General features: G+C 37.9%; 1 protein-coding gene across 1 annotated transcript; it reads right to left on the bottom strand.

Annotated features, from left to right (window-relative positions):
- Positions 1–925: 925 nt before the first annotated feature.
- On the bottom strand, positions 926–12186 carry LOC147143700 (metalloreductase STEAP4-like). Its single transcript, XM_086037949.1, has 10 exons — positions 11674–12186; positions 10055–10162; positions 8912–8982; positions 8748–8835; positions 5963–6241; positions 5788–5882; positions 5579–5689; positions 4331–4373; positions 4053–4217; positions 926–2050 (listed from the first exon to the last, which is right to left on the bottom strand). The coding sequence occupies exons 1-10, from the start codon at positions 11878–11880 to the stop codon at positions 1799–1801; spliced, it is 1419 nt and encodes a 472-aa protein (XP_085894075.1). The 5' UTR covers positions 11881–12186; the 3' UTR covers positions 926–1798.
- Between the last annotated feature and the right edge of the window lie 3708 nt (positions 12187–15894).

The raw sequence follows: 15894 nt of genomic DNA, 5'->3' as shown, positions 1-15894 counted from the left end.
GTCATTTTTGGGGGATTGGTCATAAAATAAATGTACCTAGGAATTTTGCCATACTATATATTGATAAAAATAACCCTGATAGAGGAAAATGTAAGTGTGGAAAAACATCATGCATGTCATATGAGAGAATTTAATTAATTTTTTTCAGTTAATGTATAAACACACGTCACACCCTAACATACTGTTAGCTACTGATATCTTGCTAACAATGGTACCATGAAAGCAAAGGCCATTTTCTTCTGTATTTAATTAGTAATTAAAGAAACCTTTAAATGGTAATAGACCTAAACAGAAAAACATTCACTGCTCCTCCACAGAACCAAACTAATAGATAGAATCTCAATTCCCTCCAACAGAACAACGCCCAACATGAAAATTAAATATTTTATGTTTCCCGAGGTCATTAATGTTTCCATTCTTCACTCTAGTTTGACGGCTAGTTGTTATTTTGCCCGATTCAGTTTCCTTTCACCCAGGTGTACTCTATGTGTGTGTCTAACCCACGCTATCAATGTATTCATGCATGTAAGAGCTAAATGCAGACGCCTGCTGTGCATATATATTGAAGTTTGATTTGTAACTCCACCACTAACGTCCCTTCCGCTCCTCAGCTTCAGTTTCTTTGCTTCCCAAGAACCTACTCCGTCTACAGCCGACTCTCGCAAGTAATATAACATTTCCTGGGGTCCTCCTCTGATGAAGCACTTTACACGCTTCTCTCGCCGTGATAGGATGAGATGTTGTAAAAGTCTAAAAATGAGTGGGGGAGAAGAAGTCGGCAACTCTGAGCAAATGTTTCCCAGAGAAAGACTTCACATGAACTCCGGGGAAGGATCAGACGCACACGCGACTCTTCAGGGAGGTTTTGTGAGTTCACGGACAGGATATCGTGGAGTCACGGTAATAAAAAAGACACATTTATGCATTTCTGTCACTATAGTATATTTTAATTGGAAGTACATTTCACTGGTTGGCGGTTCAGTTTGTAAGAGAATACCAGAAGTACAGAGGACAAAAACAAATCTGAGAGCATAAATGCATAGAAGTGAATATAAATGGGTTGATCAGCACGACTGCAGGATATATGAAAACACAAGCATAAATAAAAACATAAGTTGGTCCACCAAGATGCTTCCCACCCATTACCAGTACTGTAGTACACATCTTGCTAACTAAATTCTGCGTGGATCAATAGTGAGAATGAGAGTGCAGGATATAAACCCCGTGGGATTTCTGTATGAACAATTGCTGTTTATGTCCGTTTATGTCTGTCAGCTCATCAGCTATCGATAACGAACGTTTTATTTGCCTCCATTGTAGCTTGGTTGTGTCCCAATCTATTCTTCCCTCCATCTTCCTTTCTTCTTTTTTCACTACAAAGCACATTTTTGGGGTGGGGGAGGGGGGGCTATATCCATTTCAGCAACTACAGATATTGTCTCTGTGCTTTCATGATAAATGTTTGTTTGGAGAGTAGGCAGAACACACCTAATTGCAAAAGGTTCGACCCACTCACCCATCCCATGCCGCTCTCACTTGAATCAGAAACAGCAAATGATTGTGGCGCTTTTGAGAATATTGCAGAGTGAATTATGTTAAGGGAAATACCGTGTCGTTATGGTAACTCATAAGGAGATTGAAAATGTGATTTCAATACACGATAAAAAAAAATACATTTCACATTTCTATTTTTTAAGCCATGTAGCCCCTAAAACAAAGTTGCCGTGAGCTGAATCTGTTTTCAATGTTATGCCCGTTAATTGCAACAAACCTCTGAATGTTTTCTGGCACACTGTTCCTATGTTAGAAGTATTTTCTCCTCGTCAGGTGCAGTCCTCTCCCATCCCCGTCGAATTCGAGTGACGCTCTGGTCCACGCAAGGCAGGAGGAGCAGCAGCTTCAGCCCCAGCACGACGGAAGGCACCACCAAACTGAGCATGTACCCTGGAGGTGTGTACCACTTGTACATGGAAGGCCACAGAAACTCGTCCCAGCCGTACAGGTAAGTGTGAAGGGTACAGAGGAACAAAGTCACGTGGCCCAGCTTTGACTGGAAAACAAGAAAGTGAGTCATCACACACACAGAAGCAGATTCCTGGGCTCGGCGGGCAACAGTGTCAAGCACCAGACTCGTAACCTTTGATTTTGTGGAGGTACATTATACAGTACGTAACTACTCACGCTCACACACCTAGTTACGTGCACACAATGCGCTTGTAGATCCAAGCAAGTGGCCAAGGATAAAGTGTTGCCTCTAAATTACGTTTTGATGAATAACATTAACATTTAAACTACGGCTCCAATTTGTGCTGGAGTAAAGAGAAGGGGTGTGGAATGTGGAGATGAGCTTCACATGACCCAGTTACATTTATGAATGACTTAGTTAGGGAGGCGGATTATATTTTACATTGATCAAAGTAAGCAAAGTCCAAGCAGCTCAGGGTGAAGGAAAAAAATGCCTAAAAGAGTTGTTTTGGAATGCTAATCACATTTTTAAAACTAACTTTCTATCTTAGATTATTTCATTGTAATATTTTAGCTTACTGACTTGATATAAAAACTGCAAGTAATTAGCATGTCCAATAGTTGCTCTAATTTTCCACACCATGTGAACCTCTGCCCCATGCCAGTCGTATGTGTCAGTATAGATGATTTTTTGTTTCACCATACAGTAAGATATCACCAGCGGGTAAATTGAAAGTGAATACCAACTGCAGCTTTTGAATTATTTTCACATGGTTGCATTTGGTGAATCATCACACTAGTTGTGGCTCTGAGTTTTTCAAGGTGCAAGTCTGAATCCAAGTTGGCTCATGTATCATCATACTAATTTGTCTGAAAAATCCAGCGATTTACTAGTAGACTGTATTTCATTCTCAGTGACTGCCAAATCTATTGGCTGCAGAAAGGTGGGAAGCATTTTGTGTAGTTCACCTTTTTAATAAGTGAGTGCAAATTTAAGTGGAGCACTTTATCCTTTCATAAGGTAAGTGGTTTCCTGAAATGCCCGACAGTTAATCAACCAATCCGACTTTGCAGTATATAAGTCTTTTGATACCAAAATTGTGGCTCAAAGTGCTTCGCACAATAACATACAAACAGGCAAACACCCACACATCTTTAGAGATGACAGATGGGCTCAAAAGGAAACTTGCATTTTACATTAATGTCTGAAAACCGTCATTGGGGCAACCCAAGTGACTGTGTAAAAGAAAAAAAAAAGATAACAAAAAATTTCCAAAGCAAAACTAATATAAAGCATATAAAAATACCAAAAGAGATTAAGATGAATTATTTCAGTTTTAATGATGAAATTGTTTAGTGATGTAAAATGTAGAAAAAGTGAACAGAATGGTTAAAAACAATAAAACCGGACTCAATAGAAAGAATAAAGAAGGACATTAATAATAATAATGATAATAATAATAATAATAATAATAATAATAATAATAATTATAATAATAATAATAATAATAAGTGGTCGCTGCTCTGGCCCTAATAATTGATAAGGGGGAGCACAAGGCTGTACGATTTTCCCCAGCCAGTAAAATAAGAAATATCTTTAGAAAATAAGAAAGTAAAAACAATTAGAATAAATACTGAAATGTCTTATTATTAAAAATCACAAATTGCAACAACATTATTTTGAAATGTATTTGCTTTGGTTCATTTGTAAGTCAATGTGTTTCTAATGAAGTGACTCAAGCTAGCCTTTGAGACCTGTTTGCTTCATGAGGGAAAAGCTTCCAACTGAACTGATGTAGTACTCGCAGACGCACAATATGATTTGATGTCATTACACACACATACAGGCACAGACAGTTGCATAATGAGAAGTCTGTTGGGGAGCTGCTGAGCAAAGTAACAGCTTGTGCATGGGTGGGAAAAATCCACAGACATATTCCTCCAGTTATGACTGCCAATGTTTAAGGTAAACAGGGTGCAGGGATTTTGCCCAACGATTGCACAGCATCAGTACACACAGCACACTGGACCTTTGTATCCAGAGTCAACACACATTCAAATGCAGTACACACATGCTAAGTGACTACCTGTACATAGCTGAATTCTCTCCAGCTGAGAGCGTTGCTAACTGAAGGCAAGGATGTTATTCCCAGCAGGACGTATAGGCCGAATCCCAGAATGCCCACAGAGAAGTAGGAGTCAGTTCGCCAGGCCACGGTTGTGTCAAACTTTATCGTTCGGTTCTCCTTGATCTTAAAAAAAAACCAAAAAAAACACACAGACACAAGGCAAGGTCTTCGTATACTGAAGCAAAAATATCTGACTGGGCTTCTCAAACACACCATACTTCAAAAAGACATCTTACCTGTGTGATAACGTATTCCCAACTCTTGAATCTTACGTAGTATCTGTAAGTTTTAAAGGAAATAAATGATGAATCATTCTCACCAATTAGAAATATTTTTCAGTGGAGATGATTTTCATTACCATCCTCGTAGGTCCGATACTGAGTAAAAATACAAGCTGCTATAGGCTGATATACCACTTGTTGCAAAAATACCAAGTATGTCTGGTAAAAAGATGTGTATTTCAAATCCATCCATCCATCCATTATCTGTACCGCTTCTCCTCACAAGGGTCGCGGGGCGTGCTGGAGCCTATCCCAGCTGTCTTTGGGCAGTAGGCGGGGGACACCCTGAACTGGTTGCCAGCCAATCGCAGGGCACACACATCCACACTCACAATCACACCTATGGGCAATTTAGAGTATCCAATCAACTTACCATGCATGTTTTTGGAATGTGGGAGGAAACCGGAGTGCCCGGAGAAAACCCACGCAGGCACGGGGAGAACATGCAAACTCCACACAGGGAGGCCGGAGCCGGGATCGAACCCACGACCTCTGAACTGTGAGGCGGACGTGCTAACCAGTCGACCGCCGTGCCGCCGTATTTCAAATCATTAAATTCAATTTCATAAACAACACAAGACACCGGAGTCATTTGTATCAAATTCAAAAGTTATACTGAGGTAGTATTCAGACACTTGCTGTTTTATAACACTGGCTGACTCGAACTGAAATTGACAGTAAACATTTAATTAAATGAATAAATACCATAATAATTGCACATTTGTCAAAACCTACATTTTAAAATCATGATTTAATAGTGAAAGCAAATTAGATTTTGTCTTGTCAATAATAATATATTTTATAGATTAAATGTTGTGTTTTTTTTAATCTATCTTTATTTTATATATTTTTCATACATTTTATGGCTGTTTTTATCACCATTGCTTTGTATAATTGAATGACACCTTGTCCATGCAAACCATTATGCAATTGTGCAGACAATTTGAAATGATCAAAAAACGTATAAAATGCGGGGAAAACGTACAAGTTGACAGGTATGTGTTTTCCAATTTACATAGTGACACTTGTTTTCTTTACATTATTACCCCTTATTACCTTGTTATCACACCGCCTCATACAAGTTACCTAATTCATTATTTCTAAATACGGAGGGGTTTTTATTATTATTATTAGGAACTAGTCTAAATGTAACAAAAAAAAAAAAAACGTATCAGAAATGTATAATGAAAATGTAAACGACACCTTATTGGGATGAGTAGTGTGTAGAGCACGTGCAGAAAAGCAAACGCGAGTGCCAGCAGTCCCAGCTGCTTCCTGCACAGCATCCAACGGTCCAACCAATCAGGGAAGCGCCTGATAGAGCCACATAAATGCACCTGTATCATCCATTTTTTTTCAACAACAACATATTAAAACATCAACAGGACATCCATCCTATTCCCATGTCTTACCTGTACTTGGTACCCCTGTATAGCTGTAGAAATGCGGCTATAACACCAGGTAGGTAACACAAGGATAACATGATGAGCGACACAATAGGAAACACCTAAAAAGACATGCAATGCACACAACCGCACGTCAGTTACATTATATTGCACTTGAAGATTACTTTGAAAAAATGTGAACCTTGTTGGCCAGGGACACCATGATTCTGAAGGAGATGTCTTTGCCCTGATCCACATAAGCATAGATGACATCTCTGATGAGCAGGTAGAAGAAGAAGAAGGCGGTAAGGCCGACGGCAATTTGGAGAGGCAGCCTCCACTCAGGGAACAGCTGCAGGGGGAAGTCCTCCAGCTCTTGGGCTGCCGACAGAGACCCCCTGTCCAAAACTGTCAGGCCCATCTTGGTGGCCACTTCGGCTACAGCCTGCTTGGCCTCTGCACTGTTGCCACACACGTAGGCCTGCAATATCCAGGAAGTAGGTCATAAATCTTTTAATAGGGTAGGAATCCCGGTGTAATTTAAAATACAATATCACAATCGTTTGACAATGATTATCACTGCACCATACAGGAACATAATAATATAATATGTGATATTGTAATAATACATTTCATATGAATTAAGGGTTAGGTTCAGCAACAGGTGTTTTTTTTTTTTTTCCCTAAACGTCATAGTTATGAATAGCAACGCATGGTGAAATCCGTAATGTGCATGTTTTTAAACTTAAAAACAAAAAATGAAAATATCTTTCAAACAATGATGTGCTATAGAAAATGTGCAGCTTCAACAATGTTTTAGGGACACATGAAGCCATCTCTGATTAAACTTTGCTATTCACCACTGTAATCAGATATTAACGTGCCAAAAGGTATTTCAAAGGTATGATTTTTTTTCTGCAAAAACTTATGTGAGATACATTGCTATCTTTATGCTTTATGCTATGCATCTTAATGCTTAGTCCAGTGAAATTTTTTCCATATTCTCACAATATTAGGCGTTTATTAATGAAACATTTGATTTTGTTTTATTTCTTTAAAAAGGGGCAGTACACACTAATGAACATTTACTTGCAAATTTGCCATATAGCCATATGGTAGTTTACATCAGTAGTCCCTTGGCAGGCTGACGTAATATTTACAGTATAAGCACAGTAAAATCAAGATACGCATAATACAATTACATAGACTGTTCAGTGGTTGATGACCATCAACACTAGTGTGGAAAAGAGAAAAGTCTTTAGTTTAAAGTGCTGGTGCCTGTAATGTAAAGTGCTATTATAAAATGAAATTAACTTTATTTATTCCCATAGGAGGATTACATTTTTTTTTTTTTTTTGTAAAAGCACAACATTATTCTTATATCATTTCCATTCTGTCTTTTTCTTGTGAGTGTGGCTCTCCTAGCTCATAATGTCATAAACAAATCACTATGCAATAATCGATATATTGTGGGTGGACTGGGGTGGTTCCATCAAGTATATTCTGATATTAAGCTATTTGAAGTAGAGAACATTTAATGCAGTAGTCTTCTTGCAGACTATGCATACAGCTGGAGTTTAAAATCCTAATCATAGCAAAAAAATGTTATGACATAATATAAACATAACTACATAGTAAGAAGAAATGTTTTAGGAACATAACAATGTTTTTTGCGAGTAAACTTTCCAGTAAAAACATAAACAAACCACAACGATTTACTGCAAGTACTGACACTATTTTTTTAAACAGTAATCGCTGAATACTTTATTCTGTGTTTTATTTTTTTCTAAGTTGCCACTTCAGATTCAAGATGTCTACTTGTCATGTGCACAATAAAACACAAGCACCGAGCAATTCAATTCTTAAATCGTATTAAATCTAATGCGAGCCAATATAATTCAGCCTTGACCAAGATAATAAATACAATTCATTTTCCACCGACACTCTTGGTGAGGTATTAACAATACAGTATGTTCAACTTTAGTTGTACTTTTCAGTGAGGCACAGGTGCATTGTGTAATATTAAGTTAGTAATCAATTGTTGAGATAGTTTAAAGCATGGCAAAATATTTGAAAGAGCTCTCGGTATGATTGAGTACAGTACTACAGCAGTGCAAATTGCACCTATAAAAACAAATATTGTCAAATGAATTCCTCCTTGACAGTGTCAGTCAAAATTTGGTTGTTATCATCTTTGCAAAGGCCCTGTTTGATACAGCTGTTGTACTCTGCACTGTTCCTAATGTGTAATTCATGTTGTGGGTATTGTATAATAATATAATGTTTAATTATGATTCTTGTCCTTTTTTGCACATAACAGAAATTCATTGATACATCTTCAAGGGAAAAAAATAATATTTTTTGTTGAAAAAAGCTAATAAATGGACAACAATCGGCCAACGATGCTCTAAATACTGTATGCCAACAAACACACGTGCACAAACACACACACACACACACACACACACACATATGTGCTTCACGGTCCTCTGGGAGTGTTCAAACGGATCAGAATGAAACAAAAAAATACCCGCATATGCTGCCGTTTTGCAGTACAGAGCGATAAAGCGAAACGTGCGATGGGACACTCAGATCCAAGAGTGACTTTGAGTTAATTGATTCAAGGATACATCAGACGTGGCACTCGCAGAAAAGACGCAAGGCCGACTCGTCAAATTTGGCTGCTGTCGCTCGCAATTGGTTTGATCCGAACTTCAAAATGAGTTAATAATATAATTTGGACTGAGAGTCTTTCCATTATTTTGAACTTGTTGGTCAGCACCCCACTGTGGGAACACATCAGACACTTGCCAAAGGCTTGTAGCTCTGCAACGCCAGTGGAATGACTGAATAAATCAATACGGTTAACATTTGAAAATGGCACATCTTATTAAAGACGTGGAAGAAAATGGATTTGTTGTGAGCGTCCTGACAAAGAAAAAAATATCATACGACTGCTTTCCAAACTTCAGAGTGGTAGTTTTTACCTGTCGACAAGCGTCGGAGGGCCCATTCTGCAGAGCCCAGGCGGACAAGGTGTTAAAGGCTTTCACCACATGAGATCCAGGAAGTAGTCTGCGCAGCAAACAGTGTTGACGATCCAAAAGCAGGGGGCATATTAATTAAAGATGCATGCTTCAGTGGCGCTCACCTCTGCAGATATGCAGCGTTGGCCTCCGGGTACAGATTCTGCTCAGGGTTATTGCTGACATCCACCAGCACCTTAGGACCAAAAGCGGGATGGAAGACAAATAGATGCCAAACAGAGTTCAAGAAAGACGACGATGAGGTAACACCTCTGAGGAAAATACAACTGGATGTTCAGAGGGAGTGATGTGCTTGGGAGCATTCGTTACCTCCTGCCACCAAATAGGTTAGGTTTTAAAGCAGATTTTAGTGTGCAAGAAATCACAAAAATACATAAAACATGTTTCTGCTTTGGCAGAGGTCTGCACGTGTGAATGCTGTGATTGCAATATGACCATTATTTAAACTACCATTATTATCATCTTTTTCAACCCAAAAGTCAAACTCTTCTCTTTTTTTTGTATGTTGGTACTTGTGTGGGTTCATGTGTAAATGTGGTAAAGTAATAATAATAAAGATTGACTACTTCCCAACTAATTTCCCTAAAGTGAAATGAAAAGGAGGAGACGCAGTAAATATTGGCGAGTCTACGTTAAGGTACAAATCGTAAAATTCACGCTGTTTTTCTTTCTGCTGGATCCACACCCTTGCTGCATTTGCATCTTGGCACACATTAACACTGTAGGTAAGCATTATATTTTTTTATCTGAATCACATTTATTTTTATCTTATTTTCTTATTCTATTATTATTCTCACGTGTCTTGGGACTTACTGGGCTGACCTGGGACCTCAAATTTCGTCCCTTATCACATGTAAAAATCTGTTGGTAAGACAATGAAATTCCTTGGATCCTTGAAATTTGGGAATTTGTTTTTACATATGTTCTGGGAACTTTGGTAGAAAAATAATGCTGAAAAAAAATATATGTATGAAAATATTTGCCTTTCATTAAGTAGCTCTATGCACTAAAAGGCTTTTAGTCTTTTTAGATAAAGAATAGTAGTGTAAATTTTTCAATGGATGTTTTCGAAAAGCATTTCCTTCTATTAAACAGTTTTTCTTTATCTCTCTCTATTCTCTTTTTTTCTCTTTGGTTCTTTCTCTTCCGTTGTCTTTCTTACTTTCTTTCCGTTTATCTTTCTTTCTTCCTTCCTTCCTTTCTTTTTGTTTTTGTTTTTCAAAAGCAGAGTGAGTCAAGTTCAATACCTTCCCCTTCAGTTGTGAGGTGAGTTTCTCCATGAAGCCATAATGTTCTCTGTGTATGCACACGAAGACCACGCTGGCCAACTGGGCTGCGTCTGCATAGCTCATCACCTACGATGCATACAGAACACACACCACAGTAGTATTACACGTGGTAACACACGCACTCAGTGGTCGAATGACACACACTCACTCAGATTTCAAAGGGTCATACAATTTCACAAAAAAAGAATTAGGAAAATCTTTACTTGGATGATTATGGCACATTAGCAATGGGAAGCGACTGTAAATATATACAAGGGCTATTCTACTGAATCTGTGCCGTTTGAGTTACCAATAGAATGTGGAAATGAACGATAAAAGTAACTGTAAAATAAGATTAATTGTTTTAAAATAAAGCACAGTGTCGTACAGATTGATCTGATTGCATATTTAATATACACAATTTGAAAGAATAATTTAAACTACATTGAACGCAAAAATAATAGCATTTGCCCCATCCCTGCATCGTAAAACATGACTTCACCATGAAATATAATTACAATCTTTTAGAAATTTGATAGTTTTACTTATTACTCCTTATCCCAACTATAATTTAAGTTTATTTTGATTTTTAAAAAACAAAACACACACAAAAAACATTTTAGTTTAATTTTACACTTTAGTTGTGTCCCTGTGTTTTCACCCAGTCCTGTTGCCCTAATAATGGTCCACAGGAAGTTACATCATTCAGAACCTCTGCAGGCCATCGTAACGTAACACCACACCACTTACAAAAGTAAGTTCACTCATTTATTTTGCTGTACAATAGATGATATTACATCAAATTTAAAATCACGTCAAAGTCCTTTTACCGTCATTATTTTTTTCATATGTTATTTGCTATTTTTAAAATGTATTTTTGTTCTTCTTGAATCACTGTATTAGGATTTGTGTCAACATTCTATTAGCACAAGTGTCATGTTGACTGTGTTTCATGTATTTGCTCAGTCTATGCGAAAAACTCACTTTCAGTCATTATACTCAAATGAGGTGGTTTAGTGTCATCGAACGATGACATGGAAAATGCCAATACACATTTTGGGCAATTCAGTATATGTATTATCAGATTTAGAGTTGAAAAAAGTCCGAAATTTGAGTTTATTTTGAGCATTACAACAAGCAAATGGCATTGGTTTGGTGGGATGGCCCACAAGCTTTTGTACAGAAATGGCATAATAATAAAGTCTAGAATTAAAAAACAAAAAAAACGCAATGGCATAATGAACATTTTATTTTGGAATAAGCAGCCAAACTCGATTATTTCATAAAACAACTTCATGGTCAAGCAGAAAGAATGAGTGCATTTACGAGAATAAGTTTTACTTCATAATTCCAGTTAAGTTTCACCCAAAATCATCCGCACTCACCAACATGAAAAGGATGAAAACAAAATGCTCTTGAAGCAGCAGACATGCATACACTGATATTCATCCATGACCTTCAACTCAGATGATAAGGTTTCATTTTTTTTAAGCTGTGTTTGTTTGTTTTTCTTGGCCACGAAGACAGCATAATTTCAACGGACATGCTGTTCACCACGTGCAGCAGCATGACCATGGCGGTCACGCCATGTGTGTTACCTCAGCTCCTTGAGGCAACGGGCCGCAGCCCAGAGGTCTGCGGCTGCCGTACACGACCTTGTAGCCCGTCTGCAGCAGGCGCTGGCCCAGGGAGCGTCCCAAGTCTCCCGTCCCAAAAACGCACAAGGGCGCCTGCTCTGAGTTGACCTCTGCTCCTCCCCCCAGAAGATGCAGAGACATGCTCTCTGGCTTCACCTCTTTTGGCATTGTCCTAGTGTGTCTTAAGTCTGACAAACTTCAAGGTAATCTGCTGTGGTTCAACACTGATTTGAAGCAAAATAAACAAAATGATCCTGAAAAATAAAATCGCTTCTCTTTGTGGCGGGAAAAAAAAAACCAAATCCGATCTCTGCGTATGTCTTCTTCCACCACATCACTACTGACTTTTAGAGTTGGCAGTGGAGTTTTAGTATTTGCCTTTTCCCCCTCCCATTTCAGGACGGGCTAAGGGTGAAGTCTGTTCCAACTTGGTATACTCAGTGAAAAAAGGTGGGAGGTGCATGTGTATCCAGAACCCATAACTGCTAAGTTCTCTTTGCGTGCGTACGTATGTATCAAATTTCTTCCGGTAAAACAACAAACACATCAATTCCCCACATTCTGGTGGTTTTTGGTTTTGTGAAATCACTTCAAAAATAGAAACATGTCCAGCCAAGAAACTGTCCCAATCACACTGTAGTTTTTGAAATTGCCTCATAACAGGAACTCCTCAAGAGAATGTTGTCCTGAACATTACCAAACATCGACCTGTGTAATTTGGACACAAACTGGAATGCTCCCAACCCCCTCCTCTCTTTCACTAAGCACCCCCCGCCCACATACACACACACAAAGTATTACTGCTTTAACACATGTGGGCAAAGTAAATAACACTGTTAAAGGGGAAGTCAAGTAATAAAAACATGACAAAATGTCTTATGTGCCCCCACCAGCAAAGACACAGCATTCTGATTAATATCACATTCGTTGAATATGAAATAAGATTACAAATGTGATTAATCTCCACGGCTGTCCCAAAATACAGTTGAAAAAATAAGCTGTCAGTATGTGTGACCTCTGGTTTTAAGGCAGTCAGGGATCCAAAGGAGGGTTTGGCTTCCATCCAGAGTCCTGATTTGTATGAGTGGTTATAAAAGTGAGTAAAAATACAAATGTAAGAACGTGTGACGCCGGGTTTCAAAACAGTGAATTTCAAAGTTTGGGTTTAAAAGGTCAGTTTAGCTTTCGAACAATGTGCCCATTTTTAACAGTGGCTATCCAACCGAGTCAAAAACTCCATTTATGTGATTGCACCACCACAGGAATTGGTCAGAATGCACCTGTGTCAAAAGTCAGGAGTGCTACCCACTAAGCCACGTAGACAGCTGTTTTTACTAATCCGTTAGGCTTTCAAAGGTTCGTTTAAGCAGCACCTATTTTTATCCATCTCGGGGGATGGCCATTTTGCCACTTGCTGTCGACTGAAAATGACAACACAGTGCATAAGTGATGTCATTTTCAGTCGACAGCAAGTGACCAAATGACTGCCTCCTGAAATTGATAAAAAACTGCTTAATTTTTCACAAATGCAATATTAATGAGAATACCATGTTTAGACTAACTAGGCGCATAAACATATTATTATCAAGACCATTTTTGACTCCCGCTTTAAGTTAGCAGAGGGCAAGAAAATCCTCAGAACTGGTCACAGACAAATTAATACTTTCCAGGCAAGCCCACCAATTTGCAGGTTAATCTGAATTTTTATGTTCGCCTGCTAATAAATGATGGTCTTACTCTCTTTTATTTCCCAAACGGACCAAAATGCTCCAGTGTACTAGAGTTAAGGTGAAATGCTGACCTTGTGACCTTTGCTACATTGTAATTAGTCCCTCCGCTCTGCTGCTTTAGCAAGGTGTACCTTGGTGTGCGTGGGTGACTTGAACACAGCAGTGGGGTGGGGGGGGACATTAAAATTATTACTGATATGCTTTTCTGCGCTGTAATTAAGCCCGAGACCTTAACAGCAATTAACTGGCTATTAGGCAGGGCAGTTTTATTTATATATGACAGTTCCTGCACAAAGGCAAGTGTGAATTACATAAATGAATGCAACAGCCGAAGCAAAAATTAAGTGTCATCATATAAAATCCCGATGAAAAGACAAACAATCTTAGAAAGAGTTAAGATGATTAAAAGAGGTCATGAGAATTAAAGTACAAGGAAAAAAACGTTGTTTGAAAGTTACAGGGTTAATCGTAAGCTCATGGATCAAGAATGTCCTAAAATGTCGACAGCAAGGCCATATTCGACTCTTTAAAGGGGAAGTCAATCCAAAGGAAACAATCCAACAAGCCTCAAATGGCGTGGGTTGCTTTCAGATGATCAAAACTAAAGTGAAAGGAAGCAGTAATCATTTTAAATGATGAAATGATTGAAAAAAAAAATGGGGGTCCTAACGGGGGAGGTTGTCGACTTGATCATACAAACCATAGTCCATTACTCTGATTGGCTTTACTGCAAAATGACAGATGCAATTTGAGCTGCTAACAAAAGCTCTCTTACAGTCGTACTTGATACCATGAAACCACTTTCATCAAATTGACAGACTTCCATTACATTTGACATTTGGTTAGCAGTGTGAAATATCCTAAACAAAATGCTGTTTGGTATAATAGTGGCAGTTAGACCTAGCTGAAGTGAGCAAAATGATGAAAAGTTCTCCATGGTGACAGGCCTGACACGGCACGTGCTCCCTAGATAAATGTGCTATCAAATACATGCAAAATTGTGGCAATTATTTATTGGAGAGCATAGGCAGCGTTTAAATATTAATAGACTGCAATGAGTATGTGAGGCAGAGTGCGATTTGATCTCAAAAAGAAAGAGCGGGACAGCTGTGTTCTGGTGCTGCAAAATTGGGAAGTCAGAGATTTCAGGCCTCCAACCAGGAAAAGTGCAATGCTGAACGCTCAAGGCCCAGATATATATTCTCGCATAGGAAATGATGTACATAGATATAATCAATTCTAAGGTCAAACTGGCATAAAACGTTTTTTTATTACTGCACTGGCAGTGTATTAGAAAACATTGTAACTTTCTTGCAACACACCTTTATTTATGTATTTATTTATTACACACCTGCAAGTGTAATAAATAAATTAATAAATGAATAAATAAATAAATAAATAAGCAAACAACTATTAATTTTAAAATTTTAAAACCAAAAATCACTACATTAACTTAAATAGTGAATGTGAAATGTGAAGGCGAGTCCCTTCACAGCAGTAACCGATTGATTGATTGATTGATTGATTGATTGATTGATTGATTGATTGATTGAACATATAAACACAACATGAATAACACGAACAAAACTCCAAAAAAAACAAAATAAAAAAAAGGATCAGTACTTATGTTAATTCAGTGAAGTTTATATGTTCAAGGGGAGTAGGAAGAAGTAAAAAAACTTGTCGAGTCCTACCCCTTGTTCACTATAAAGTATTGGGAATCATGTTCTATTAATACGAAGGTGGGTTATTCATAAATACATACACACATATACCCGAGCATAGCCCATATAAAAACTAAACTAAAAACGCTTATTTTACATATATACAAAGTAAAGCGCTATAAATAGAAACAAAAAACAAAAGGATAACTATAAACAGACATGCCCCTATTATACACGTCTATAGATAATCATATTCATAAACCAAAACCTAAAGACGGTAAATTAAGAGATTCACATTCATTTCCTGTGTCTATACTTGATTTATATATTTTTGTAATACTATATTTTTAAACCTCTTTTTAAATACTGAAAATGATTCACAACTTTTCAGTTGTATTTCATAATTATTCCATAAATTCACACCTTTTGAAGAAACACACATTTGCTTTATGTTCGTTCTTGTCCTTGATTTTTTTAAAGAGCTTCGCAGCTGTAATTAAGTAGTAAAAGCAGTTGGCCCCCGTTGGTTGCTAATTTAAGTAAAACGTGTTGATCTTAGTGTTGATCTGCATTGCAGAGGTTCAAACTCTGAGCTTTTGTACTACTTCAAGGGCACACATAATGGAGTATTGACATTTTAATTGCTTGGTCTCTGGAATACCTGCCTACCCATCTCGCGTAAAACCCAACAACCAAGTCAATCTTTTGTTAGCTGCATCTTTCCCAAGGCGTCTGTGAGCAAGATGTTCTGAATTTTGACAAATTGTGATTCCAGAGCTGTCATTTCC

This window comes from Filicampus tigris, chromosome 8 (genome assembly GCF_054856515.1).
Source record: "Filicampus tigris isolate MCC_2025a chromosome 8, RoL_Ftig_1.0, whole genome shotgun sequence".
NCBI classification, from domain to species: Eukaryota; Metazoa; Chordata; class Actinopteri; order Syngnathiformes; family Syngnathidae; genus Filicampus; species Filicampus tigris.
The sequence above is the reverse complement of the archived record's forward strand: the minus strand, read 5'-3'. Positions and strand labels throughout refer to the sequence as shown.